Source organism: Macrosteles quadrilineatus, unplaced genomic scaffold (genome assembly GCF_028750875.1).
Source record: "Macrosteles quadrilineatus isolate MER2022 unplaced genomic scaffold, UCM_ALF_1.0 Scaffold_8__2_contigs__length_117827958, whole genome shotgun sequence".
NCBI classification, from domain to species: Eukaryota; Metazoa; Arthropoda; class Insecta; order Hemiptera; family Cicadellidae; genus Macrosteles; species Macrosteles quadrilineatus.
In genome coordinates this window covers 2,430,796-2,457,085 of record NW_026542601.1, presented here as the reverse complement: position 1 = coordinate 2,457,085, position 26,290 = coordinate 2,430,796, and the positions used below count along the sequence as shown (strand labels likewise).

Below are 26,290 nucleotides of genomic sequence, written 5' to 3'. Positions count from 1 at the left end.
GCAAACCTGCAGGCTGACCGAATTTTAATATGTCTGATTGGATTTTTACTCAAATTTCTACGAACAAGTCATATTTATTCCATATTAAAATAGCAATAGATTTAACACGTTCTTGGGTTTGCTGCTACGGGGAGGGGGAAAACGTCTTTCTGATAAAATGTTATTAGTATAGGATGTAATAAAGCATGAGTTTTATTGTTTTATATTATCTACTTTCATATGTTTATCACATTCAACCACTTTACGGGAATCATTTGTTTGTGTCAAAATTGTTAATTATTGTTCATGTATTTTATTCTCTGTTATTTTTTTAGTTGCCAATTAGTTAACGGTAGATTTACAAATTTTATACCTTGTTATGTTTGAATATGTTGTATTGTAGCACTAAATTAAAAACTGTGATCAACATCTTAGGAACTAATTTATGTTTTAGAATAATTAAAGACTGACAAACAATTTTTAAGAAATCAAGACAAAGCACCTGTACATGTGATTTTCACAAGTTTGTATATTGTGCAAATAAATTATCTTTATCATCATCATTAAATTTGTCAAATTTGATCAAAATATATCCAAAAAAAAACTAACCATATCAGATTTATTGTTCTCCATATGAATAACGTAGGAATTTTATCTATAGGTTTTTTTTAGCTCTTCAGGATGGATGTAATAAAAATTGAGCACTTTAATGTTTACAAGGAAAAATTGGAAGAAACATTATTTTTTACTTAAAAACCCCATAAAAACCCGTTCCATTTTCCGATCTTGCTTGTTTGCAAACTCAAAAAAGTTTTTCAGCTAAACGCTCTTGCCCAATTATCCCAAAACCGGACCAAAAAATTACCCGAGTTGCCGTGTTCACCAACACACACACATATATAGATTTGAACGAATAGTGTTTTTGCCCTCTGGACACCAAAATGGAAAAGTTAATTGGTACTGGGCCTAGGTCTTTATGAGCACCTCAGTAATACTCCAGGTCCGTCCTATAGGGAAATATGCTAATACAGATTAATCACAAAATTGAACATAGTTTAGTCAGGGCAGAATAGTAATAACAGTCAGGGTGCAAACGAGTGTTCAGAAATGAAATAGCAACAGTTGAGACCTAAACAATTCCTTATTGATTTAATATGCCTATATGTCTTTATCATGTCATTTCCGATCTCATGAATGTAAATTCCTATTCCTTATTTAAAAGTTTCCAATTAACGATCCCACAGTAAGAATAAGCAAAAGACATCAACATCAGAGTTGCATCCACCAAAGTTCAGCCACAGATAGGATACAAATCTCACATCTCTTGACCAAGGACCCAGTCATTGTATCTTCCAAGATGGCAGAGCATCGAGCATAGGCACAATTTTCTGTTTTGTTTGATAAATGCACTGGTTTAAATAGTTGGTAGCAAATATTTTGTTGTGTTAATAATGTTGTACTAGCTATCAGCTTCCCATCAGTTACAAATCAGCTACATTTTACAAATGTCATTTAAGATTACCGAGAATGGGTTTGAAAAAATTTTCTCGAAGGTAGTTGCCACCAACTACAGTTTTAAGTAACCTCAGCTTGAGTAACCAGTTTGACCAAACTTCCTTGTATTAAATGTATTATAAATATAGATTTATGGTTTAGAAGAACATTCCCTAGTAAAAGTGTACTGTGGTGAAATGCGGTTGGCTGAATGTTGGGCCCAATATTTCTACTTCTATCCACCGCAAAGTCATGCACATTTCATGTCACTCCTCGAACCTTAATCAACCTAAGCTAACAATCTCATCAAAGTGCACAATAATACCTCAGCTGCACATCACAGCCAGCTTTTATGTTTGAATACATTTAATTTAGTGAACAGAGATTTAAATAAATGGACTAATTCTGATTCATAAATATATCTACAAGTAACTAACCTGAATTCAAATATTAATTATAATAATCTGGACACTGGAACACGAGACCACGACTGACTTGGCGAGCTTAAAGTTTGACATAACTAATTAAGTAACTCATTGCCCTAATCTACACCCTTCCCCAACCCCTATTATTTTATCTACTCATGCTAAAGCTACTTATCGGTTTGGAGACGTCCAACACAGAGCTGCAACCACTAGACTACAGACCCTTACTCCTCGGAGAGCGCGTCTCCCGCCGAAATTAAGTGTGCACGCGCATCTAGCTATTGTGACTGTCGCAAGTCGTCTCGGTGACGTCACGCCTACACTCACGGTACACGCACACTCTGCTTATTGTAGCGGTGACGTTTCAGTACGGTTGTTTTATACAAGGATAATTAATTGAAGATCCTGTAAATCTATACGACCATTATCAAAATTTTAATATGTATTTGGTTTCATTATGTATTTTCAACTTGTTGAAAAAAATTACTGATACAAATTAGAATAATGTAGAATAGGGCTTTGTTATTTATGTTTAACTAGCAGTGGCCATATTAAAAACTCTCCTAACAACCAAGCAAGGAGCTTTTTGTGTTTTTAATAAAATAAGAGGTTTTAAATTATATTTTTTTATCAACATGAAATACACATATTATATTCTTAAGAAGAGACAATCATTGAAACAACAACGTTTCATTCGTTTTCACAGAGAAGCGGGAAATGGCATCTAACATCACACTTTACCTTATTTCTTCTACAAACACATTTCTTTGTCAGGCATTTTGAACTGCAAGAGCAACTTGTTATTGTATTTTCAGAAATCCTTCGCAAATCGACTTCCGTGACGGTGGAGAATAAACTTGTTGTAGATTCGTTAAATAGCTTTATGGAAACTGGTATCTTAAGAGCCCTGAAAGTAATTCAAAATTTGGGTTAATTACTCTAGCAGTACAAACAAATGTGTTGATAAAGATAATGAATGAAAAGGTAACTGGATGAATTGTGTGGGTAAAATGCAAACAAATGTTCAAACAAAAAAATAAAAAACACAAAAAATTACAAAGAATTATAAGTCTCAAAACTTACTCTTACCAAACGTTATTAATTTTTTAATTAATATTTTAGAGTACAAATTGAAAGATGAGAAACATAGATGCTATGCACATAGATAAGCAGAACAGTTGGCCCACATTAAGCAGCAAGTCCTGGTGTTTATATATAGTTGCACAAAAAATAACAATTTTCACCCTGATTATAAATGCATATAGCTGATTCCAGCCATTTCACTTTGCCACACCCTTTCTACCTAGACAAAAAATAATAAGTACAGCCATGAAGTGTTGTCTACGAAATAAGTTGTCCACATTGGTAATAATAATGTATATTTTTGTAGTTTTATGCCTAACACATAACCTAATCATTGAGTGATTTTAATTAATAAATTTCATTATTGCAAGTTAAGCACAGATGATTCTACAAGTTTCCATTTGAAGGGTAATTTTTCAAAGTATAAAATTATTCCAATGTAGAATTACTTGTACAGTTGGTTTTAATTGAATATGGAAAAGGTATGGAAAAAACAATTCCTATTTTCACAGATATAATTATTATAAAAAATAATAATTACATGAAATAGAAAACAAAATCCACAGTCATGGCATTAAGTACACAATAATCTTTTTTACACTACAATTCACAGTAAAAAACCTAAAATAAAATACTGATTTCTACTGAACAGCACCATGGGTACAGAAATATGGCTTACAGTAAATGCATAAAAATGGGAAAAAAATATTTTAAAATGAAAACAGCTTCTGAAAAAAATTCACAACTTATGGTCAGCAATTCTTGGAGAAGAACAAATAGTAAAGTGTGTTTGTCGTATAGTAAAAAGAGACAACTCGTTGGTTTACCTTCTTGTTTATTGATTAGACAAAAACAGTAGAGCATTAATTATCCGAATAGAAGTTCACCAAATGACTGGTTCCATTAAAACAATTTTTTGTTCTTTAACAACCCACAAAATGTTTTGATATTTTTAATTTCCCAAGTGCAATGTTAACTTTGTAGTCTAGGTAGGTTTTAGTTATTTGAAACTCACTCATAATATCTCTGTCATTACTAAGCAATTTGGTCTGATATCTTTTGTCAGAAACAGGAGTGTTAAGTGTTTAGGAGTGTCCATAATATGCTACAAAGTCGGGGAGTAGTATTTACTTTACGAATTTTTAACTTTTTGAAAAAGATAGTGTTACTAAACTTTTCCAATATTTATTGTGAAAGTCCAGCTTGTCAAAACCTGTCTCCTATTTATTGTGTAGCTAGCTTGGTTGTCCTGTAAAAGTGATCAACAAATTGATTAGACTCAAGCTTATTGAACTGATCCCTTCTGTGACTTGACTTGACCAGGAACCTGGTGAGAACTGGCAACAAAATATTTGACATTTTGTTTGTTTTATTTAAAGAAATTCTTTTATTCACAGTATGTGTGTTTTTCAATAAACAATTTTACGTTTTATAGTACCATACTAATGTACTTAGACAGTTTTGGTTGTAGACTAATACTTTAAGGCTGAAATCAAATGTTAATCAGTAATTCGGATTGTCAGTTACTACAGAAGGGTTGTAATTTGTGTTGTAATTTGGGCCCTTTAAACTGACAATTGCATGGTAATTACAGGCAAACTAAAGACAATTCAAGACACAAGTGAAATAAAATTAAAATTCTAGTCTAATTATAGTCTATGTGGACGGGCAATGCAAGGTTAAAAGAGGCCGCCAACCGTTAAAAAAAATAAAAAATAGAAAATAAAAATTCTAGTACTTCCCTAGGACCCAAATTTAGTGACAAAGCTGACATAATTTTACTATTATTGTAAGATAAGTGAATTGCAGACCTTACTATTAGTCCTCCACACACTTGGGGTAACTTGGAAATTTGTTCTTATATTAAAAATAACCGTACAATTATTTTAAAACAATATACATTAAAGGATGAAAAGCTACCTTAGTAAAAACGAAACCTTATTTAAAAAAATACACTATTTACAAAGCACTATCTCAGAAGATAAAAAAATCTTCTTAGCCAAATCTTAACCTAAGCGTGATATTTAAACTCCAATTAGACATCTCATGTAGAACCCCGCTACCAATACTTTGAGTGGTTAGGTTTGATGGAAGGTAAAAAATTCAGGAAAAATTACAATACTTTACATGAGGAAAACAACAACAAAAATATACTATAAACAACAATGTACATTAACAACACTAGTAAAAATATATAATTTGTTTTCTTTATTCGTGTTTTCCAATGTTAAAGTCTCAAGATTAAAAAGGATTTTATTGGCTAGCAGGGTTCCGTTATTATCATGCCCCCAAACTGAAAACAAATGACAGGCTTTTGAATGTTGAATTTGCAATACAAAATACAAAATGAAGCCAGCTATAACATGAATGATTGGTAATCTACAACACAAAGATGATTCTAAAAGCTATGATACTGCAGGTGACTTTGGCATTTAACAAATCTAAATGTGGTGTGAACAAATAAATGCAAAATTTAAACCCCTACTACTATAAATGTAGCATTAGGCAAAAAATATAGTTAATTACTTTTGATATTTATATATGCACTTAAAATATCTTTTTTTGATTGCTAAAATCAGTGCCATCTTTAATTTAATTCAAACATGACTAGAGATATTTTTCAATAGATTGCTAAACAATTTTAAACATAATCTAAAAAGCTGCTAAAATGATTGCAAACACAGAATACAACAAAGTATGGCGACCATAGCCATGACAGAAGTAACACCAACATAAAATAGTAAGGTTTTTAAACCAAACCTATATATTATATATAAACTATTCCACATCTTTGACATAAATAAGCTATGAACAACTGTCCAAACAGATAGGTGTTGTACAATTGATGGGTTAGCATTTTCAAAATAAAAGGTTTATCTTTACAAGTACTGTGTAGGATGAGTTATTGGGGTTAATTGTTAAACAATTTTTCAAGTTGTTTGTTTGAAGACGAATGTATCTTCTAGTTTAAATAGTTGTCATTGAGTTTCCTGATTGTAATACAGCCCTAATAATTAATCTATTGGTTATTACATTTTAACTTGGTTTTTTATAAAAAATGACAAATTTTATTTAAAGTAAAAAAGTCAAAGTGTTGTTGAAGTTACAAGTAATACAAGTCCTATAAATGTTGACTAATGTGTTGTAGTTAATATGCACGTTGTTTATTTTATTCACACTTTATTTTACAATTGGTTTTAGTTTGATTAATCCATTCAAGCAAGTGTTGTAAGACTATTACTGTACTTGCGGCATATTTGATTGGTCTATCAGTACTGCAGACTGTAGACATTGTTCTAGCAGCAATGAATTATAAAATCACTACTGTATTCTTTCATCGTCAAGTACAATACACAAAGTTTAGTAATTTTGCACACATAATCAACTTCTGTATTACATTAGATCAGATTTATAAAATGCGTCAAACAGGTGCATATTTTAAGATGAAGATGCCTGAAGGGTGTGTGTGGAATCAATGAGAAGGTGGCTCTTGTCACCGACTAAGATAAGCCGGTTCTTTAGATGGAACCATTCATAAAAAGTAAAGTCAAGTAAGTTTGATTTACACAATCAAAAAGCTACTCAATTAACTTCTGCTTTTGTATTACTTTCTGGTGGTTTGATTTTTTTTTGGGTAGACAAGGGTCCCACTTTTCAGGTATACAAACACGAGGGGGATCAGATGTCGATTAAAGTGTGATGTCGCTGTTTGATGTGTGTTTGATTGGTTCATCCACCTCTGTGCTTTACAGATATAGTCACCAGAGAAACGTTTCACAAAATTGAAAGATCAAACTAAACATCCTAACTAACAAGACACACAAAATAAAACCACACTCCCCAAGTCCCGACTGCTATTTACTTGCGGTGGAACTCGGACAGGCAGAGTCGACAGCTCCAGGAGCCCTCAGGGGGGGTGGTGAGAGGGGGTGCCAGACAGTACATGTGGTAACCTCTGTCACAGTCATCACAGAACAACAGCTGGTCCTGTAACATAACAGGGTTCCTAAGGTTTGAAAATCAACCAAATCAAATCACAAACATTTTATTACACAGACAAAAATCAGAAATGAATTGAGTTCACCTGTTGGGTCTGATGGTGATTGGATTCCAATCAAAATCGATCACCGCTTACCATATTTTATATGTATCTACTGTCTTGTGAGTCAAAGTCAAAGTCAAATCGTTTATTTCCAAAAGTTAAACAAAACAATAAACAGATACAAATTATAAAGAAATATATTTTTCCGCATAGGCATAAGCCCGTGTGCGGAAAAAGAGTTCTAGATCTGCTATAACAATATCGGTTACATTCTGGATATACAATAATTTTATTTGTCTAAGTAAAACATGTATTAATATACTGGGTGACTATTCCTTAAAAATAAGTAATATTAAATAAAAACATCATTTAAAAGTAACATGTACTAAATTGAATGAGGACAAAATAACACAATAAGTAATTTCAGAGAAGAATTTCCTAAAGTAACCAAAGATTAAAGTTAACAACCAAAAATGTATCTACAATGCCAGGGTCTCAGCAGTACTAACATTTTACTTTTTTTCTAATAAGCTCAATTATATGGGGATTTTATCAGCGCTTCCGTAGCCGTCCGGCCAATGCTGGCAAGCCATGTACTCACCTTTCTTTTGTACACCTGTTCTTGAGTAAACAGGATAAGTGTAAATATATTATTAGAAGAGTTATTTGACGTATTTTTGTGCTTTTCAGGTAAAGAATTGATTGATTGATTGACAATAGTGAAGTCATCACAAGTCTCCCGCGATCGTGATAACGGTCTGATCATCTCCCGTGGCCATATAGACATAATCATCATCTCCCACAGTCATGAAGACATCATCATCATCTTCCGTGATCACAGAACAAACCAGATGATATCCCGCGGTCTTGTAGACATCATCATCGGCTCTTGCGATCACGGAAAAATGCCAAATATCGTCGCAGTGTAACAGAAACATAATCATCTTCCGCAAACGCGGTAAATTCATTAACGTATAGTGGTTTAAATTACCTTGTTCTGTCCAAAACGATCCTATGTAGTTCGTAGTGACTACAGCTGTTTTGTGCTGCAGGAGCACATCTTCAGGTCGGGAGAATGTCAAGCAGTCATTAGATATTCCTCATGATGGAGTTCGTCAAAAGTTTATAGTAGTAAATAAATAACATAGAGACGACATAAAAACACAAAAACACGAAACTGAACATTTAACACTGGTGACTTGCCCTCAACCGGTGCCGTATCACGTGTTTCGTTACCGCCTGGTCGACCAGTGTTAAATGTTCAGTTTCGTGTTTTTGTGTTTTTATGTCGTCTCTATGTTATTTATTTACTACTATAAACTTTTGACGAACTCCATCATGAGGAATACCTAATGACTGCTTGACATTCTCCCGACCTGAAGATGTGCTCCTGCAGCACGAAACAGCTGTAGTCACTACGAACTACATAGGATCGTTTTGGACAGAACAAGGTAATTTGAACCACTATACGTTAATTCAGACGATCCAGAGGCCATACCATCATGAAATTCATTAACATCTCCATGGTCGTCGTCTTCTGCGATCGCGGCAAAATTCTGATTGTATCCCAGTTTGGATAGACATCATTGTCTCCCGCAGTCATGGAAACGAATCATCGTCACGCATGATCGCAACAACAGAAATTTTATGATCATAAGATCTTTGAGACAACTTGGTAGTAGAATAGAAACGGGACCTGTCTCAACCAGTTTGAATTAGCATGACTCTGGTGTGAGGTGTAACTCTTTAAATACATGGATGGTCCTACATAGGCAATGCTTGTGCATGGGGAATGAGTTACCAGCATCACTCGCCAAAAACTAGCCCTAGCACCTACCTATTGAAGGTATAGTTTTTCTGACTATGCCTGACCTCAGCACAGTGATTGTGTGTGATCTTTGCCTAATGCAACATAACTTATTTTAACCTTGCCAAACAAAGCAAAAAGTCTTTCTTAATTTAAAAACCCCTCTTTAAAATTGTGCCTGATTATTGAATGAGCCAAACTACCTAATACTGAATTAGTATAGTCTGTTGTATTTATAATGGGTGTAACAGCTTTTTCACTATTCTAAACTTTTGAGATTTGTAAAAAGTTTTATTGAATTTAGAAAATATTAATGGAATTGGGACAAGGTAAAGTAAGTGGGGACCTGTGAAACTCAAATAAAAGTATTGGACATTTTGACAGCAACTCTTAAAACATTGTTTACACTCACGTCATTATCAGAAGTGCCACAGATGGAGCAGCATTTGCACTCAATGCACTGCCACCTGTACTTGCGCACTGACACAATCATGTTGGCGGTGAACTGGAGACAAGTAGGGTGACCTGTAACAAATACAGTCAAGCATACAGAACAAGCTTAATAACAAATCTTCCATTAATTTCAATTGTTTTCATAACTGATCATTGGCTATCTGACTCTCCGTAAACAAAAGTTTAGTTTTTACTATGACAAAAGTAAAAAAGAAACGACAAAGTAAAAGCACCACTATTGTAACTAAAATAAAGATAAATCAATGCTTGAACCACAGGTCTCGTTCTGCACTGAGACTCTACCTGAGCGTCCACAGTCAGAGCAGGAGACCAGTTCCTCAGGCTGGCCACTCTTCTTGTTAGCCACAGCATCTCCCAGACAGAAGTCACAGTAGGGCGATGGTGTGGCCTTCTCCTTGTTCTGCTGCTCCATCGTCAACACCGGCATCGGAGGCAGCTCCTGACAAACATCAAGTTCAATTCTTTTCCTACAGTCACCCTACAAAGTTGGCTTCCTTGTACTGTTTATAGTACAGAAAGCTGCTAATTGCTGCATATTTATACTTTGCCGTACGGTTTATACTTTGCCGCACATCAGGATTCCAACGAAACAACACAAAACAGCGTGGTTCCAGTATACACGTAATCCGTGTACGCTTGGAAATAGGTTGGCAACACTTAAAGATATTAATACTATGAGCAGCTGAATGACTATTATAACTACGATTTAACCTGTCATTTCGTGTTTATAGTTTCGGTATTTCTGAACTTTCTGGACTTTACTTTTAAACGTTTTTAAAACATTCCTACGATCTTAATAAACAATAAAATACCTTTAAAGCATTTTTTTAGGCGTGGAAACCACTTCAAATTACAAAAACATGCGGAACTATATTCTCAAAACGCGGAGCACATTTCTTGCCGAGGAAAAATAGCGGAGTGATACGGACCGCGGGTACTACTTTCTCTAGGGCACCATTTGTGTTGCCAGCTGAACCTAAAAACGTGTTGCATAGTGTTTGAAAGACTAATTATTTATATGCTTTATAGTGACTGTAGGAAAAATATAATGTGTAACACGAGTGAAAAAGGCCTTTGCTGCACTCGAGATCATTCCACACTCGCCTGCGGCTCGTGCGTAAACATTGCTCTCGTGTGCAGCAAAGTGCCACTTTCACCACTAGTTACACAAATAACTATTGTTTGAATTTCATTTTTGGTGATGGTGAATTTACCTTATGTAACACTTACAACTAGTAAAAATAATAAAAGTACAGAACGTTTTTGGATCGGGAGTCTGATCCCGAAACATTAGGTAAACTTTGTTTTTTGATAATCATAATGGAAAATGTCCACAGTAATGTCTTGGATGGTAATTTCAGCCCCCAAATGTATAGAAGGATTTAAGCAAAATTATTACTATTTTCCAGCAATGTCAATGTCTTAATTTCATCATTAGGGGCCTAATCTTAACTTTCAGCTCCTAGAATTGAAATTACGATTGGATAAGTACGGGAACTCGCTCAGGACTTTTGGCACCAGCTTCGCACAGAATTTTCTCATCCGTTAATGATAGTGTAGACAGATCCTACTGAGAGGCCGGTCTTCTCACTTATGTGAGCAATGGTTAAACGCCTGTCAGAGTCAAAACATCTTTCACTTTGGCCACTTGAGCCGAGGTTCGAGCAATCGTCAAGCATCCGATGTGGTTCTCTTCTTCGACGAGTTCCCAGCCTTCCTAAAACATTTTGTGTCGCACAATACTCTTGTGGGGCTTAAGACATCATACCCATAAACCTGTTTAATGAGGGCAAGGGTCTCACAAATTTTTCGAGTCAAAAGCAAAAATTCTCAGCATAGCGTTGATTGATGGTACGCTCCATGTTGGTGCAACAACACTCTGCACAAAAATCGACCTCCTGTCTTAAGGAGTATCTGCAGGCGACTGAACCCAAGTGTTCCTGAATGGTCGGGGACCCCTCTATCTAGCCCGACCGGTCGGACCCCCTCCACCGCTCTGTAAAAGCTTCAGTGAACCAGTTCCGATTATTGAATAGGCCCTATATATACATGAAATTAAAAAATATGCTTCAGATTTAATTTTTAACCTTTTTCCCTTGATAACCCAACATTTATCAAACTCTGCACATTTTTTGTACAATGTAAGTTTGTAGGACCATACAGTCATTTTGTAATAAAACAGCCTACAACAATATTTTGTTTTCTTTAGTAAATCTAAAATTTTATATCCAAGCAATGACAACAATGCTATCCATAAACAATGCTATCCATACCTCAATTTTGTCTATTGGCTTTGGAGACGGAGGGGCCCGTGTAGCAGGTGGCTCCTCAGGGACCACACTAGGCCCCGGAGTCCCTCCCATGGTTGTGTTGCTACGGGTCTGCTTCTTCACTGGGGTGGCTCCTGTTTAACAATAACATGCATGCAGAGTTATACTAACACACATGTCTCAATCATAATTTATGATCTAACACATACAAAGCATCGTAATTTCAGCGTTCAATCAACACATACATATTTATTCATACCTGCACAAAAGTGTTCAAAGCTTTGTTTGGTAAAGATAGTGTGATTTGCTTGAGCCACACTCTTGGGAAAACGTGCCCATCTATTTTGGACCCACCTTTTGATCCAACCTATTGTATTGTTTCAGCTTTCAATTTGTTTTCCGCATGTTGTTCTGATTACTATACAGTTTTCTATGGGATTTTACAGCTTTAGCTCGATTTGTTTACTAATCTTGTTATGTGTTAGTCTCACCTCAGGATGGGATCTGGACATACACATAAGACCCTTATGAGGTCTTATGAGGGTTATGTGTGGTCTTATGAGGTGAGACTAACACATAATAGAATTTGTGAAAACTTGTTTTTTACTAATTAATTCTGATTGAAAATATCCCAAATAATCCTTCAAACACTATGGTTCAATGAATAGCATCAATGTTATGACTAACAAAAACATAATTTCAAACATATAAAAAACATAATTGAAAATTGGTAAAGGTTCAAAAGTAATATGTTTGATTGTATAAGAAGTAGAATACTCCTATAGGATAAAAATGTGCTTGGTTGCTTAACTCTATAAAAGGTATTGTCATATTATCAATACGTAAATTTGACGTACTGAGTTTTTTTTTTCTAGCAAGGTATATAATTATAATGATAAATAAATAAAGTTTTCATATCATAGTTTCATTCTGCAGGATATATATTCCTTTTATACTTGAATGAATGGTCTTGATGTGAAACTTTCCCGAAAAATATCAGTTACTATCCTTAACATTATTATCCTCTGCATTTTCATCCTGTTGCGAAGCTTGAGCAAAGCAACTAGTTAGTTTAGTATAAAGTAAATACATTTTCATAATTTAATAAAAAAAGTTCATAAACAAGCAAACTACAATAGTTTACTTATTCTTCATAAGAATAACATAAGAATTGTAAATTTAAAGTTTTTTTAAATTTTCTCCTTAATAAATTAACGCATAACAATGCTTCAATATGCTAAATTATTAGTTTTTTAAGCTCTACAAAATGGTTTGGGAAAAAATCTTTTTTTCTAGAAAGAAATTTTCATAATTCCAAATTAGCTAAAGATCTACAATAAAAACACATTCAATTTAATTAATAATCTGTCTGTCCCCGACCCGCGGTGTGACCGTGTGTTTTGTTCAAGCAGGCCTGCATGTCTTAAAGCTTTACGTGTTGTAAATGTATATGTTCCGTGTCGTGTCGTATTCGTGTTACATGTTTATTTAATTGAACAATGACGAGGCCATCTAATCGGGTGATTAAAAACTTCACTAGTACTCAGCTGATGATGACAATGTGTCGAAACATGTACTGAAGTGAAACTCAGATTCAGTGAGCTATTGACGTAAGTAATCTGTTCTTAACTATACAAGTTTATTTTTTTACATTTCTTGGACCTTGAAATAAACTGGGAGGCTTGTACACATTAAACTAGGTCAATTTATTTTTTATGTCTCAAAATAGTCTTAAAATTGCTCATTTAGACACATATTTTCTATTTAGGTTTTTTTTTGCTTACGATATTGCAAACATAATTCTTCAATCATCAATATTCTTGTTATGTTTGCCATATAAATTGTATTTTTCAAGTTTCATGCCCAATCAAACTTCTTTAGTTAACAAGAAATTAAAAAAAAATAGGGTTCCTAGTCCCGTTAATACCGGGATTAAAATACACCAATCCCATCATTTCAAGGTATTATAATTCAATCTGGATCCCAGGATCGAGACCCCTATGTACTTCTCAACTTATGCTCTCATTCCATATTCACTCCTGACCCTTGTGCACCTTTCCCATGATGATAAAAATTAAAATTTGCTGTGAAAAATAGTCTTTGAAGTATAGATTTTATCTGCAAAGCTTTGTTGCATTATATGGAATGGTTAGCAGACTTTTTGAGTACCATGTATAAACAAAATTACTGTACTAGAATCGTACAGCTATCCAGTACCCTATTATATACTCAATTCAATAATTTTCAAAGTGGAATTAACACTCAAACTACATTCATTTAATGAAATATTGGCCTGTGGATCACCAGCATTAATATTAAAGGTTCAAGTCACCTGCCTTAATGTCAGAATGATCCGTTGTAGCGTAAATTACCTACATAACTGTTTTCAGACCAAAAGGTTGTTGAGACCTAAATTAATATCCAAAATACTCACCCAAGTATGCAATAAGTGATACAAATTACCGTTACTGTACTCTAACACACTACACTATAGTTAATTGTGTAACTAGTGGTGAAAGTGGCACTTTGCTGCACACGAGAGCAATGTTTACGCCCGAGCCGCAGGCGAGTGCAGAATGATCTCGAGTGCAGCAAAGGCCTTTTTCACTCGTGTTACACATTATATTTTTCCTACAGTCACTATAAAGCATAAATAATTAGTCTTTCAAACACTATACAACACGTTTTTAGGTTCAGCTGGCAACACAAATGGTGCCCTAGAGAAAGTAATACCCGCGGTCCGTATCACTCCGCTATTTTTCCTCGGCAAGAAATGTGCTCCGCGTTTTGAGAATATAGTTCCGTATGTTTTTGTAATTTGAAGTGGTTTCCGCGCCTAAAAAAAAAATGCTTTAAAGCTATTTTCTTGTTTATTCAGTTCATAGGAATGTTTTAAAAACGTTTAAAAGAAAAGTCCAGAAAGTTCAAAAATACCGAAACTACAAACACAAAATGACAGGTTAAATCGTAGTTATAATAGTCAATCAGCTGCTCATAGTATTATTATCTTTAAGTGTTGCCAACCTATTTCCAAGCGTACACGGATTACGTGCATAATAGAACCACGTTGTTTTGTGTTGTTTTGTTGGAATCCTGATGTGCGGCAAAGTATAAACCGTACGGCAAAGTATTAATATGCAGCAATTAGCAGCTTTATGTACTATAAACAGTATAAGGAAGCCAACTTTGTCGGGTGACTGTAGGAAAAATAGGTTTAAGCGAATTTCCCTACAGGGATATAGCTATTACCGTAGTTGGCACAGTAAGAACTTCGCTAAAGCTGAAAAATAAATTTCACTTAAGTTAAAACCGTTTGCAAAAACAAATAAAAAACAATCGAACGTGAGAATAACTGTTTGGTTTAATACATTTAAGCTTATAGAATCATATATAGTCTTATGCGGTTTGTTGAAGGGGATAGCAGTTTTCATTATGAACTGGACAGTTAATCCCCATGTTAAAGTTATGGCCAGTATACAAAACAAAATTAACTAAGTTGGATTGAGCCTCAGACTGAGTGTTGATGTAGGCTTTCTGTCGAACAAGTAAATTTATAACCAAGAATAATCGAATGGACAGTTATTTATTTGTATACTTTAGCTTCTTTTAAGTAAGAGCCTACATAAGCTATCACAGTATCAAAAACTAATGGAAAACATAGAATTGTAGGCAGTAGTAGCGAATTGTATGACAGGCTCATCATCATGATTACAGCTGGTCCATTGTAGCTGGGAATTTCACTTGAATATCAAAAAGTCGAAAAGTCTAGGGAAAAATTAAACCAGGATTTGTTTAAGTGTTTTACTAATCTTATTACTTTTTGGTAGATTTAGATAGCCCTTTTCTACTACTTTTATTAGAAACCACAGCTGAAGGAACGGTGGAATGCGACGAACTGTTATCTCCCTCACGTCTCTTAGCCGTTAAATAACACTTGGAAATAAACAAGGTCGTGTTAATAGCGGCTCTCATTTTACGTCGAGCATTGAAGCGCCTGAGTGCCTCGAATGTATCGGAGCGATGAAGCCAAGTTCGTTTGGCCGTTCTGATCTTGACGAACCACGGATGTTGGAGGGCTTGGGCAGCCGTCAGTCGATGTTTGGGTACAACACACAGTAGCTTCTGCATCAGGTCCTTGGCTTCAGGAGTGACGTGACTCCACGTCAGAGAGTCTAAGTAGTAGTCACCTTCTTTGATCAGCTTCTCCAGCTTCCTCGGGTCTTGGTGGTAGAACGGCTGTTGTCCAGTCAGTAGTATGTACATGATGACCCCGCAAGACCAGCAGTCCACGGGTTTGCCGTAGGGTTTCATCTCTAGCACCTCGGGAGCCATGTAGTTCGGAGTACCGGAGAGACCGAAAAACTTATCTTGGTCACCCTCAACCTCCACGGCTAATCCAAAGTCTGCTAGTTTGATAATCTTCTTCTCTTTGCTCTCCAACAGAATATTTTCGGGCTTCAAATCCCTGTGGACCACTCCCATTGTATGGCAGTATTTGATCGCTTCCAACATTTGAAACATACACTTAGCAGCCAACTCCTCGGTGTAGTTACCGTCTCTGGTGACGAGGTCGTCGAACAATTCCCCTCCGGTCACCAGATCGAATAAAAAAACATGAATTTTTTCCAGACTGATGACTTTATGCAATCTAACAATATTTGGGTGATTCAATTTTCTACATACCCGCGCTTCCATTTCCAGTTTCTTCATAGTGTTATCTCGTTTTACCAGTCTGTGTTTATGAATTATTTTAGCAGCGTAGTGCTCTTTTGTCTTGGAATCTTCACATTTATAAACTGTAGCAAAAGCACCTTTTCCTAAGACTTCTTGTATGATGTATCGGTCTTCTATTATTGGAGGTACGTTATTGATATTGACAGGCATAGACAGGCAGAAATAAGTTGATTAAAAAGTAAATTGGGGTAAGATTTAGGAATTTTTTTTAAATTTCGTTGGTTGTCATAGAAAATTGTTATTGTTACAGATACGTTTTGAGGAATTTTAGCAAAATTCAAAACTAAGAGAGACTGAATAAGTTATTATATTTTAATAATAGCGTATAGGCATATACAAAACTCTTTGAATAAAAATTTTGTATTTCATTATTAAATATAGATCATTTTTGTTTAATTACTAACATCTGAACAGAAACTTGTATTTTTACAAATTTCACATTTTTCAAAGCACTTACACTAGCCTTATTATTTTCTTTTCTCAGACTTTTACCTTGAAAATTAACTGTGAACTAATACAAAAATATATCACATGTGAATAAAACAGCATTACAGCATTACAGTAACCATGGGCGCCCACAGGGGGGTGCGCCCCCCTGCGATAAAAAGTAAGAAGTATATTTATTACCCATAATGTTCTGTAATCAATTAGGTTATAATGAATTTATAAAAGTACGTTCATAATGGTCATATCTAAGAAATGTTTCAAATTGATGTTTGAATCAAATAAGTAGTTGACTCACAGATGTGCCATTCTTTTACTTAAAAAACTAAACTATTCAGAAAACAAAACATCAACTTTCTTGGCTGTTATCTAGGCTTTATTCAACTGTAATTTTATTTTTCTTTATTTTATGTTTGGCTTGTGGATTTGACCATATAAATTATACATAATAACTTCAAGGGGTAGCTTATTAATTTAATGTTGGCATATAAATGATGACTTGATGCACAATATACTATTTCATTTTGGTTGGTTCTATGTGTTACAAAATAGTGTAAAAATATGTTTTGAAACACTATATTTTCAGAAATTTTTCCCAGGGAAGGACCCGGACCCCCGAATGTTCGTTAGACCTACATATTGCACCCCCCGGTTCCAAATCCTGGGAGCGCTCATGACAGTAACATCAGGTTTCCTCTCAAATGCAGAAAAACTTTGGATTGCAAAAGTTCTGTTAGACCCCTAAAGGTAGACCCCATTAATGCTGGCTTCATTTTTAAGAGGAGAAAGGGGAGACAATACGTACTGTTACCATAGATAATGTCAATATTCAACAAACAAATTTTAATTAAATATAATAATACTTACTTTTACTTTATACTTTTTATTGTATACACTTTGAGCATAGTTTGTGTTTTTAAATCCAGAAAACACTATTCAGGTTTTTTATGTGTAAAAGGTGTAACATTATATGAAAGGGGTACCCAAACGGTCCTCGCTTTATACAAATAATTAATTTAATCTGGACTTCCATAGATCCTAACAATTAGGATTTACTGTTACTGGTAATCCAAATAATTTAGGGTTTAATATATCTAAAAATTTAAATTTACATTTATGAACAGCAAAAATTCTTAGTTAGTCTTCCATATACAGTATATGGAAGACTAACTAAAACCAACTGACTGACAGTTGACTGAGGAATTGCGGATGCAATGGGACTGAACGGTAACTGGAGTGATGTGTGTGAATCCACCTTAAGTCTGTTCAATAATGTTGCACTATGACGAAAAATATAGTTCATCACACGGGCAAAAAGTGCTAGTGATAAATTAAATAAACAAGTAATAATAAATTGATTACTTTTACTTAGTTTGCAAATTATAAATATTGAAAGCATACCTCAGAAATATTTTACACAATGCAATGTAAATTCATGATTTTGTAAGCAAAGAAAATAAGACTTGAAGTTTGAATTGATCAGTTAAAATATCAAATTAACATCATATTTCATCATCTGTTAGCTCTCATTACCAATAAATAAATTAAAATTCCTTACATGAAGGGCATTTTTTTCAGGAAATAGTATATTACGTTACTAGTCCTGAAAATAAGTGTTTACCGGACGAGTGTGGTCGTTCCCGTGCGAGACGAAGTCGAGTACGGGATTACCATACGAGTCCGGTACACACATTTTGGACGAGTTCGTACGATAGTTTACGCCATACTACTAAATCCGTAAAAATCCTTATATATTTCCACCAACTAAAGGACTAAAAATCACTAGTCATAACCTCTAAGAGAGGTTATGTTTTTGTTTATAACCACTCACTGCCACCTAAATACAGTATAATCAGCTGATTGGTGTCCGGCAAAACTCATTGCAGCACAGTAGTACGCAATGAAACCCCATTTGAATAAGCTGGCGGCAAACAGCTGTTTTCTGGACTAAATCCTTGCGTGGGAAGTTCGTCAAAATAATGTAGTGTGGCGTAAAACTGTTTTCAGAGCTTTTCAAGAACATACATTATAAATATGAAAGTTACATGATTGAATATCCATTTTCGTACAACTTTTTGAATAATCAAGTTCAAATCTATCGCTCTATTTTATGGGGATGTATATAACAGAGAGCCTTAACTTTTATAATGATATACATACTTTAGACCTTATGTTTAACCCTTTTGAGCCCCAAAGGTGATACATAGGCCATCGCAAACCTTCACTTACAACTACTGGAACTACATAATAAAAATCAGCTGAAGCTAAAGTCAAGATTAGTAGGCCTACTACTCTACTACGATTGCACTTTTCAGTGATACACTAATTGTTGCAAATAAATGCGATAGTTGCATTGCTGTGCCTTGTCCGTCAACTAATAAGACATAATATAAATTTGACTAGTGGTTTAGTTTTCTTTATTTTCGTACCAGTGCAAATTAGTTGTTTCTTAAACCTTTTGAGTACTAGGCCTATTTTTCAATTTTTTAAGACTTTGTTGTTTAGCTTTTTAATTATATTACCTTTTTTTTAATTATAACTTTGTTCCCACTGTTTTTTTTTAATTAGGCTGGTATTTGCTGCAATCATTGAATAAAAATGTGTTTTAATGGTAAATTTTTAAAGTTTTTTATAAATTGTAATGTTTTGATAGCATTATTTGGAACCAAAGGCTTATAAAATCAAAATACATTTTGTTTACAATGTAATATTGAATTAAACCTGTATGTAGATAAGATATATGTTAAGATTATTATAATATAGAGTTTTAGGGAAAAACTTGATTCTCAGTAAAACCTCAGTAACACCAATTACGAACACTATTGTGATTCAACTAAAATATATCATCAAAACAGTCTGTGACTAACTAGTGCTGCTAACTAGTAATGCAATAATTGTTGACGTCAGCTTGAATACCGGTTTAAAATCCATAGTCTTCAGCACAGATAGCCGAGGTGGCTAGGGCCGTGTCACTTGGCCAATGGTATTCATCTGCTCGGGTTCGAGTCCCGTCCTGTGTGGCAATTAGGTGACAACCTGTGTTTGTAGCGATATACTACAACCGCTGGGGCATAGTGAGGTGGGGTTTAGACATTCATCTCAAATCATCAGATTGGGCGAATCATTTAGCTAAGTGGTTGTTAGTGTATCCTATAAACATGGTCACCAACGGCCGTTTTGTTACTTTTTTGTTTAAATAATACAACAATATATCGTTGCATAACACTCAAAGGGTGAAAAAAACCATGGTTTACATCACTCAGATAACCGGCAACTGTTGAAGTGTGATATTCTTGATTATGGCTACATCTGCGCAATTACAGCGTAACCAGCGTCAAAACTTTGCTAGTAGTAAGAAACAACTAACCTGAAGTGGAACGAAAATAAGGTAAATAAAACCAATATACAGTAGGTACACCACATAAGGTGTTTTCTCCTTGGCCATGGATTAGCATCTTAGATTCAAATCCCACTTTGGCCAGGTCTGTTAGGAGGTCACCTGTTAGTGTCAGAGGTGACTGGATAGAATTATTCATCTCACACTAGGCTACTTGCTGCTTAAACTTACAACTGTATGTGTCTATAAAACACTTGTTCTATAATTATTTTGACTTGTTTGTTGAAAAGTTTTAAAAATCATTAAAATAAGCATAATTAAATCCAATACAAAATCTCTGGGGCTCAAAGGGTTAAACAGGCAAGAAGGTGGTAAATAACAACATGTTTAAAATGTGTAATGTTTATATTGCATGCATATAAAGACAATAACTGTGGATAAAAGGCCACGATACATGACAAGATTGGTCCCTCGACATGAGCGAACACATCCAGTGACACATCATCACCCTACGACTAAACAATAAGTATTGCGATGTGTGAATAAATAACAAAACAACTTATCACAGAGTTCGATTATGCCCTAACTCAAACAAGCAAACAAAATAAAACTCGAATAAATATGTACCTAAACACAACCTCGGTTAAATAAATAAATACTAAAACTCAGTGTAAATAAATAATGCGAATAAATACCGATCCGACCTTCACATACACAACATTCACTATATAATTACCTAATAAATAATAACAATTGGCAGTAGTTTTCACAGCTAAATCAACAGACACAATGTCAACAGTAACGGTCCATCGAGCGGTGAGGCGGGAAGACACTTGTATATATAACCGGACATATAACGTCCCGTGTGTGGTGGGCTCGTCGGCTGAGGTCGCAATAGTAAGAGAGAGAGGTGATCTGTCCGTGCGTCCCTCCAACGGTCAGCCTTAACAGATAAACAACCAGGTTAGTCAAGTAGTAGTGATCACTCTTACTATTGTGACTTCAGCACTAGACCTCTACACACTACACATGGGACCTTACAAACGACTATAAGACTCGTGCTTAGTGACATTAAAATACAAATGGGTCCTTATAATTCTTGTTTTATATACAACCACCATTTAAGTTAAGACTCATGCTTCGTATATGAATGGTCTTACTTGGTATTAAATACTTGTGGAAGCATTACAATTTATAGTAGTTTAACACCGACTCTGAGACGGTATTCACATATAACTGATATTCTATTAAACTGCTGTTAGATGTTCTAATATTGAATATTGAATACTTCAAATTTTTCACATTCGAGCAGTCTCAACAAGGCCCAAAACGAAAGCTTAATGGCTGAGACCGAGGATAATTAGGTGAGGATAATTTGACTATAATACACCCGTTGACACTGAAGTTGACCTTGATTTTTTCATTATGAGCAATTTTTTTGTCGCTTAGAAAGCAACCTGCGGGCTAATGCTATAGTCCTCGCCACTCTAAGTTGAGGCAGTCAATGGCCGCACTAGATATACGCTGTGCGGCCTTGAGCTGCCTCAACTTAGGGTGGCGAGGACTATAAACCAATGCTAGAGGAGGTCGCTTTCTACGCGGCCGAACTATAGACCTACAGCGCTTGTTTTATTGTTTACAATATTCTCTTGTAGTAAGTATTATACAACACTTAACCTACTCTGCAAGGTCTAGGATTTCTAATTCTCTATTTTCTTGTACTGACTATATTTTTGACATTTGGTAAAATACCAAAATTAGTTTGTAACAGTAATTTAGATCTTATGGCACGGGTGTCTTACATTTTGACATGACCAACAAACAACGGATTCGATCCCATTATGAGAAAAAAACAGTTTTGGTGATTAGTTTAGTCTCTGAATAATATTTACACAGCTAAAGGATAAGAATACCTGTTAGGTGGTTGAGCTATCCCGTTTTATCCTGTTAGGTGACCAATGGTTTCAAACCTAAAGGTTCATTTTCAAGTTGAATACCAATTGTTTGTTAAAAAATATACTTTCAACTCTGGAGCCGCAAAAGTGGTCAGGAGTGTATCAACTCTTCAAAACTGATTTTGACTCAAACTGAACCTTAGGTTCCAAACCAGTGGTTGCCTACGAAAAAAACAAGATCACTCAACAGTACTACAGGTACCAGTTTTTATTTTTGGAATTTAATGTGATGAAACGAAAAATGACTAAGTAATCTTAAAAACTTTAGATCTGACCAAAAATATGAATGTTTTACACTTTAACCAAGCGAAATGACTTACTTCCAACATTAAAAGCGAGCCTGTGACGAACCCAGGTACAAAATGACTTATCCGCAAGGCAAAACCGACTCGACATAAAGCAGACCAAACAATCCCTGACACAGCAAAACTCACACTGAAGCGATGATGAGAACATTTCTGTTAGCTTCTATCCGTTACCATGAGCACCAGTGAAACACAATTAATTACTTTACCCCTTAATCAATTTACAAGTGAATAATATTCGACTAAGTTTGAAAATCAAATAACTCTTGGTGTGAATGCAAAAGGGTTTAAAACTAATCTAGTTACTTGCACATGTATTCACATGAAACGTTTATCCTCTTGAACAACTGTTTGACGTTTATATTTAAAAGTTATATTTTATCGTTGACTGTTGGATACTGAGGTAGGCCTAAATTCTTTAACATGAACCATCTGTAGTCAACATTTCTATTCAACTAGATTCAGATTGTCGAATGAGGCTCTAACAAAGCAAGTTGTAGTAAAATACTAAAATACCATTCTCTCCCTCAGTATTTGGTACTATCTTAGTTGAGGTGATGTCCAAGATAATATGGTTTACAATAAGTTGACCCTTAATTATGTCATTTAAAAAGGTAGACGTATTCAACAGAAATCAGCAATATATCAGTCCTCTCTGAATGGTGGCTTGATTCAACAATTTTCATTTGTTTCTATAACTGGCAACATCTTTAACATGGGGATGGAGTGTCTACTAGCCTAACTATTGATATTAATCAATAGTCCAAGGTTTGGTTTAAAGTAGTGTTTTTACTTTTAATGTAGGTATACAATATTTTTATTTTATTATTTTTTATTTAAGTCAACAATCACTATCAACTTGCCTTAAATACCAATACTTGAAAAAAATGAAAAGTTAGTAAGTCAACGTTGATCTAGTTTTAAAAAGAAAACTGAAGATGTAATATTTTTTAAGTACCAGCCTAATTTACAAACACACACACACAGATAAAATTGTTTTATAACTGAGGTATTTCAAGCAAAGTATGAATAAAGGACAAATGCAGAATGAATGAGAAAGCACTTGTGTGGTTGACAAGAAGCTTCAAAACATTTTTTTTTAAGAACTTCAAAGTTTAATGAGATAGTAATGATAACAAGAAGACTATATTTGGGATTAAATACCTGTCTCACTTTGTATGGCGTCCTAAAATATTCTTACGTTTTATGCTATTTTAATTTCACATCCTAAAATACAACATGATTTTTATGCCTATCCAAAAAGAATACCTATTGGCTTTGAGTTAAGAGTTCATTGTTCTTTGATTCAGAGGAAGTGGTTCTTAGTAGAGAGACCTTTCCTTGTGGATATGTGGACCTATGGGTAATTTACATGATCACATTTCTGATTAGCTGGATCTAAACATGGGACTTAAGGTTGTAATTCCTACTCTCTGACCACTAAAGAAACCTCACTAAATGAATAAATACTTGCAAAGCTCAATTTTGTTTAAACATAACTACCAGTTTCAGACATTAAACAGTTGGTACTTAACATGAATCTTTCGTAACATTTATTAACTGTGTTATTGTCAAAATATCCATTATAAAGAAAAATAAATTGGGTTTGAGGTTCCTCAAATCCATTGTAAGGACGATTGTGGAGGAAGTTTTTAAGGATAAAATGTTACAAGCACTAATTGGCTGCAGCATTGAATAGATATAAAAAATAATTAAATTTCACTACAGCTTATAGATATTCTCAACAACAAATCAATTAAGAGTCTAAACTGTAATACAAGCAACCATTAAAACCATTATTGGTTCACTATTGACATTTCTAACTAGGCATACACAAAATCACAAACAAAAACAAAATGACACAAAATAAATCACAATACTTTACCTTAGTAGTTCCCACTGTGCAAAACATATAACACAACACTAAACAACACGCTAAAAATCAACAAACAGGGTAACAGGTTAGCAAAAAAAAAATCTAAACACAACAGACAATAGACATAAAAAATACAATAAGTCAACCTCCAACTCAAATTTGAAATAAGCGCAAGCACAGAAAAAAGTAAAGGAAAAAATCAGCAAGCAACCTGTTGAGCGTAAAGATAGAAAGGCAAGAAGAGCGTACCAGGGGTATTTAGAAAGGTGAGGTAACTGTCTTGGTAGTGGGGAGTCTGCCAACCTGACGAAGAAGATTCCTGAGGAGGGGGGGTGGGAGGAGCCGGTGCGGCCGTAGTGGCAGCACTAGCCGTGGTGGCGTCACTGCTAGCCTCCTCTTCCCCCGTCACCGCAGCGCACTTCCCCTCCTTGTGTGAGTGTGTGTAGTGGTAGGTGAGCCCGGGTCGTGTTTTGTACCGGGCGCCACACACTACAACAACACTAGCTGGTACCCTTCACCTTGCTAACAGCTGACTACCAGACAAGAGGCTACACCGTAACCGGGACAGGATCAACATTACTAATACTATAGGGATACGGAAGAAGGAATGAACACAAAACTACCCGAGAAAAGAATTTAGCATTCACTAAAGAGCACAAGGCCCAAGATTTTAGGTTTTTTTTTGGGAGAATTACAGGCTTACCTGAATGGGGAATAGTCCAATCTGGCAGAAGAAGATAAAACTTTAATATACACAACTAAGATTTCTCTGTCACTGACAGCTTTCTGTCTTCAACTCATACCTTCCTCAGAAGAAAATGCTGTCAGTGACAGTGAAGCATTCTAAATTTTTTTTCAACACTTTCTTGTGCCATATTGGACTCTTCCCCATTTAGGAAAGCCCCCCCCCCCCCCTAAAAAGATTCTAACATTCCTGATATTCCATTGGCTCAGGTGTAGACAATTTTTATTTTAAAAGAACAAAGTTGAATGAGCCACTCAGAGTGCTTTAGTCTAAAATTCAACTTTCCATCATGTAATTTTTGTTACTAGATTGCTGATCAGACATAAAAAGTTCTACACCCTATAATAACCTTACCCAATTCCTTATATTCAATTTGGCTTGGTCAAAAATTTTGCGTATTTGATACAAATCAGTAAATTACAGCACACTTTTCTGGTGGCTTAATACAACTTGTTCATTCTCATTCAAAAAAAACTGGCCACAACTTGAACACGGCGATGGAATGTTTAGTTATATTCATAGTCATAGGTTAGAGGCAATTGTCGGCACTCAAAAAGTCATGGCACAATTAATTTGATATTTCGCTGTTTCATCACAGGTACCACTTCCTTCTGAAGAAACCAGTTGAAGGTGTGAATTACAAAATAAATTGAGTTACGAACTTTTCATGTGCTCTCAACAGCCTGTACCTCTCCTATTGGGTCAGTTAGTTGTGTACATTCCTTCTTTGTGAGTTTAGTTCTTTATTAAATATTTTTGTCATTCACTTCTTCCTGTTGTATGGTTTTGGTTAGGTTTGTGTTGGTTTTGGTTTAGGAAAATAGGGTGTCTGCCAGTTATGTTAATATAAAACTATGTGAACTTTAAATAGCTATCTGCTAAACCTTTAATGCTAGAGGTTTATGTTAGGAAATCGATTAATTGAATGTTGCAGATAAAACATTCTAAAGATAAAATGTTGTATTATTAGTCAAAGATAAAATCCAAAGGCAATCCTTTGAGGGTTCTTTTGTTTAGGAGAAAAAATAATAAAGTTTGGCTTTAAGTTTGATATGAACATTTTTACTGAGTTTTCTTGAAGCTCCTGTATCAAGAAATGTTCACGATTTTATTTACACATTACTCGAAACAAAGAAAACAATTGAATTAGTATCCATACTAAAAATGTGATAAAATACATAAGTGTAAAACCACAGTGTAAAATATTTGTGTAATTGAAAGGTTGTGAACATGCAAAGTTAAGGGTGCATAGTTAAGAAAAACTCAATACCATAATTTTAACTAAACTAAACTATGTAGCTGAAAACACTAGAAAATAGA

At 34.8% G+C, this 26,290-nt stretch overlaps 2 protein-coding genes across 9 annotated transcripts in view; both read right to left on the bottom strand.

The window, feature by feature from the left end:
- Window positions 1-26,290, bottom strand: part of LOC129001721 (zinc finger protein neuro-d4-like) — a 78,670-nt gene that overhangs the window by 31,892 nt on the left and 20,488 nt on the right. For 5 of the 8 annotated variants that reach the window (XM_054429119.1, XM_054429118.1, XM_054429122.1 and 2 more), the window contains 6 exons: window positions 24,475-24,714; window positions 11,578-11,708; window positions 9,587-9,743; window positions 9,243-9,355; window positions 6,844-6,968; window positions 2,581-2,805 (listed from right to left, as the gene is read on the bottom strand). In XM_054429119.1, the coding sequence (XP_054285094.1) occupies window positions 2,589-2,805; window positions 6,844-6,968; window positions 9,243-9,355; window positions 9,587-9,743; window positions 11,578-11,708; window positions 24,475-24,714 (983 nt within the window). In that variant the 3' untranslated portion in view covers window positions 2,581-2,588. Of the gene's footprint in view, window positions 1-2,580; window positions 2,806-6,843; window positions 6,969-9,242; window positions 9,356-9,586; window positions 9,744-11,577; window positions 11,709-24,474; window positions 24,715-26,290 lie in introns of those variants that run through there. The other 3 variants (XM_054429120.1, XM_054429121.1, XM_054429126.1) reach the window with 3 other exon arrangements.
- LOC129001442 (calcium/calmodulin-dependent protein kinase type II subunit alpha-like) lies at window positions 15,388-16,337 on the bottom strand. The gene has a single exon (XM_054428712.1). It carries the CDS (start codon window positions 16,282-16,284, stop codon window positions 15,388-15,390), a length of 897 nt encoding a protein of 298 aa, XP_054284687.1. The 5' UTR covers window positions 16,285-16,337.